Below are 4,108 nucleotides of genomic sequence, written 5' to 3' on the forward strand. Positions count from 1 at the left end.
TTATAAGTATAGTTGACCTAAGATCGTCCTCGTAGAGTTTTGATATTGCATTGGAATTATCTTTTGACTTACTAGGTTGGGCATGCAAGGACATGCCTTACGTGGTATTTTACCCAAGTCAACCGTCTTTCTCTGTGCCTATTTTAGTCCTAACTTTCACTTTTAGTCTAAATTATGTTATTTTCTTGACTGCTAAATATTGATCATCTCCATTAATGTAAATTATACATATCAATGAATTTCATCTTAAATCAATTTTTATATAGGAATTATTGGTGAAAAATCAAATGAAAAACTACTTAATTGCAGTTCAACTAAATTTAACTTTTGAAATTAATTAAATAAAAAAATTAGTTAAATTGTTTTTATCATTTTATTATTGTGAGATTTTTCTCATTTTTTCAATGTCTTAAAATATACAACAGATGTAGAATGTTCCTTAGTTCAACCCCTTCATCAATTCCACGTGTCAATCAACCATGCTGCCATATGTGATATCCACGTGTACATACTCCAACCATTCTCTAAAAGCTCCTCATTTTCCTCTCAACACCTGTATAACCCCCCCTCAAATTTATCTTACAATCCCATGTGTATATATATTATATACAACCTCATTAAATTAACCAACTAAATTTCGACCGAACCAAAGAAAATAGACGACCAACAAATATGAGCCAACCACAGCCTCAGAGGCCCGCCGGGGATTACCAGGATCCGATCAAATACGGCGACATTTTCGACGTCTCCGGTGACTTGGCCTCCAAGCCCATTGCCCCTCGTGATGCTGCCACCATGCAGGCCGCCGAGAATATGGTCCTCGGCCAGACTCCTCGCGGCGGCCCTGCTGCTGTTATGCAGTCTGCTGCGAACATCAACGAACGCGCTGGCCTTGTCGGTCACTCCGACGTGACCGATGTCGCTCGAGATGAAGGTGTGACTGTGATTGAAACCGTCGTTGATGGTCAGCGATTCGTCGTTGAGTCGGTCGGTGGACAGGTAGATTCTAGTGATTTTAAATGTGTATTAACATATTAATGGAAGAGAAAAAAAGATTTACCCTTGGATTAAGAGTTGAATATATATTTGAAATATGGTTTGTATTTTTTTCATTGCTGTTAAGTCATCTTTCTCTTTACAATCAGAAAACAAATACTTAAATTTTAGTCAAAATTTAAAAATTAAAAAAAAAAAACTATTTTTAATGGTAATTTTGAAAATATTTTCAAATAAGATAAAATAGTATACAATAATACTCTAATAGAATTAGTTTTCTTAAAAAAAAAACTAGGGTAATTTTGAAAATATTTTCAAATAAGATAAAATAGTATACAATAATACTCTAATAGAATTAGTTTTCTTAAAAAAAAAACTAGGGTAATTTTGAAAATATTTTCAAATAAGATAAAATAGTATACAATAATACTCTAATAGAATTTGTTTTTTTAGAAAAAAAGAAAACTATCATAAATGTCTAGCACGGTATAAATAAATTGGTTATTTTCTATATTTGAAAACAACCATTTTTCAAAATATTTTTTAGTTTCAAAACTGCAAAAACTAAATACTTTTTGTTATGTAGAGTTCATAAACTTGATTTTTAAAAATAAAAAATAAAAAATGAAATAATCTTCCAAATTTTTAATAATTCTTACTGAAATGGTATTATTAAGAAACACAAGATTAACGCCTTAATTGATAGACTATTTTACATTTTGAAAATCATATATGTTAGGTTTATCCATACTATTTTTCTTGTGCCTTCCCTTAAAAATACATTTAAATTTCTTAGTGGAACACATAAGAAATCAAATTTTGAACCTACCTCCTTAATCTCAAAATTTAATTTGGTTTTTAAAAATATGTTGAAAAAGTTGGTAATAAAGCGGAATGTTATAGATATTAGATAGACAATAGTTACTATCAACTTAATTTTTTTTAAAAAAATGACTTTCATACGAGACTAAAATATTTAAAAGTTGGAAAGTGTTACTATTCCCATATATCTAGTGGAGATATTGAAACATAAATCCAAACGTTTTTAAAAAACTCATGTTTATTAAAACTATGTATTCCAAATACATGTTTAGAACCAGATATTTGAGCAAATCATAAAAAGAAATGAAGTTTATTGATTGATTATCTTTATAGGTGGTGGGACAATTTGTCCAACCAGACGTTCCAATGAGATCTCGTGGAGCAACACTCGACAACGATTCAATCACCATCGGGGAAGCTTTAGAAGCAAGTGCAGTCAGTGTGGGAGACAAGCCGGTCGACCAAAGTGATGCCGCTGCAATCCAAGCAGCCGAGGTTAGGGCCACCGGAAAGAACGAGATAATCCCCGGTGGCATAGGGGCCGAGGCTCAGTCGGCTGCCACCCTCAACACTCAGGCCATGCGGGACGAGAATAAGACCACGCTTGGCGACATTCTAACTGTAAGATGTCTTAACCATTGGAGTTATGTTGTTTTATATTTTTTTAGATGTCTTAAAATATGTTTGGATAAATTTAATAGGACGCAACGCAAAAGTTGTCGGGGGATAAGGCGGTGACAAGGGAAGATGCAGAAAGGGTAATAAGTGCGGAGATAAGGAACGACCCGGCAATGGCGACCACGCCGGGAGGTGTGGCGGCGTCGGTGGCGGCTGCTGCAAGGCTTAACCAACAGGGATAGCTGGATGTTGTGTGTGTATGATATCTATATATCCATATGGTAGTATGTTTTTGTTTTGCTTCATTTTATTATGCATTTCATGAAGTTTTCAAGTGGTTCCTTCAGTTTGTAATGAGTTAGGTGCTTCTGCCTTGTAGTCTCTTCTTTTTGTTTTAGAGTTGTTGTATAATCATATAGTAGTTTGTATGTGTGTGGGCTTAGATTTATCCAATGGGCTAATTTAGTGGAGATTCATACTTGATGACATTTGGGTCCATCTATTTTGATGCCTGCCTAATGCATTTAGGACTTTCTACATAGATAGCTCTTAACATTATTAACATCTATATTACAAGGTTTCCTATTGCTTTCATAATATGATCTTGTCTATTTTGAAAAAATAAATTATGGGTTTTGGTAAATGCAGTTAATTATCTTCATTTATATAATTCTAATCACTCCTTTCCTTAACAAAATATATATATATATATATTAGTTTATGAATATGTGGTGAAAAGTAAATAATTCATTTTTAAAAATATATTTATTAGTTTATGAATATGAGGTAAAAAAGTAAATAATTCATCTTTTTTCACAATTTTTTAGCAAGTACATAGGAAATATAGAAAGTTAATAATCTCAAAAAATAGAAAAAGATCCATGAATAAATACAAAATCCTTCATGGTTGAGTTTATAAATACAAATCCTTCATGGTTCGATTGAAGTATATCTCAAGCCTTAACTTGTTTATAAAGTGGTAAGTTTCTCGAATTAATTTTTCATTAAATAATGAATTTGATTGAACCCGAAATATTTTGTTTGGATTGAAAAAAAAAATCGTTGTGGAGGATAAATGATAGAGAAGTTATAAATTAAAATGAATAGATATACATTATTTTAAATTTAAAAAAATTAAATTTTTTAAGAATTAGGGAACATACCTTTGTAGTCCGAAGAGATGTGTTCGGTCTAAAGAGAGATGTTTAATTTTCAGAAATGGGAGAGGGAGGCATATATTTTAATGTTATGTTTTTATTATTATTATATAAATATTATATTTAAATTTTAAATTTGATTATTTATCAAAGAATATTCAATTTTGATTATTTATTCGGAAAGGAATAGATTATATATGTGAATAATTTTATTTATATTTATTTTTTTATTAAAAAATTAATTAATATTTTTAGGTATGAATAATTTATCTTTAAATTTAAATTATCAGGTAAAATTTATTTTAATAAGTAATTTAATTAAAATTTGTGGTAAATTAATTGGTTTTTAAAAAAAAAAAATGAAAGGGAAAAATTTTTTGCAGGTACGAATTTTTCAGGAAATCTTCACTTGATTTTGGTGGATAATTCTTGAGAATGGAAAATGAAATGGAGAATAGCTACGGGATGAGGAGGAGTGACATCTTCGATTCTGTCTTGTCTCGTAGACATTTCTA

At 30.7% G+C, this 4,108-nt stretch overlaps 1 protein-coding gene across 1 annotated transcript; it reads left to right on the forward strand.

Moving 5' to 3' along the window:
• Window positions 1–646: 646 nt before the first annotated feature.
• Window positions 647–2,977, forward strand: LOC120087040 (late embryogenesis abundant protein D-34-like). Its single transcript, XM_039043883.1, has 3 exons — window positions 647–999; window positions 2,152–2,439; window positions 2,520–2,977. The coding sequence occupies exons 1-3, from the start codon at window positions 673–675 to the stop codon at window positions 2,676–2,678; spliced, it is 774 nt and encodes a 257-aa protein (XP_038899811.1). The 5' UTR covers window positions 647–672; the 3' UTR covers window positions 2,679–2,977.
• Window positions 2,978–4,108: the final 1,131 nt, after the last annotated feature.

This window comes from Benincasa hispida, chromosome 9, assembly GCF_009727055.1.
Source record: "Benincasa hispida cultivar B227 chromosome 9, ASM972705v1, whole genome shotgun sequence".
NCBI lineage: Eukaryota > Viridiplantae > Streptophyta > Magnoliopsida > Cucurbitales > Cucurbitaceae > Benincasa > Benincasa hispida.

Bases quoted from the DNA above. Each gene is read 5' to 3' on its own strand.
- LOC120087040 (XM_039043883.1), top strand. From the start codon at position 673: ATGAGCCAACCACAGCCTCAGAGGCCCGCCGGGGATTACCAGGATCCG. The intron at 1,000-2,151 runs GTAGATTCTAGT...TTATCTTTATAG, and splicing joins TTGAGTCGGTCGGTGGACAG to GTGGTGGGACAATTTGTCCA. The intron at 2,440-2,519 runs GTAAGATGTCTT...TAAATTTAATAG, and splicing joins CGCTTGGCGACATTCTAACT to GACGCAACGCAAAAGTTGTC.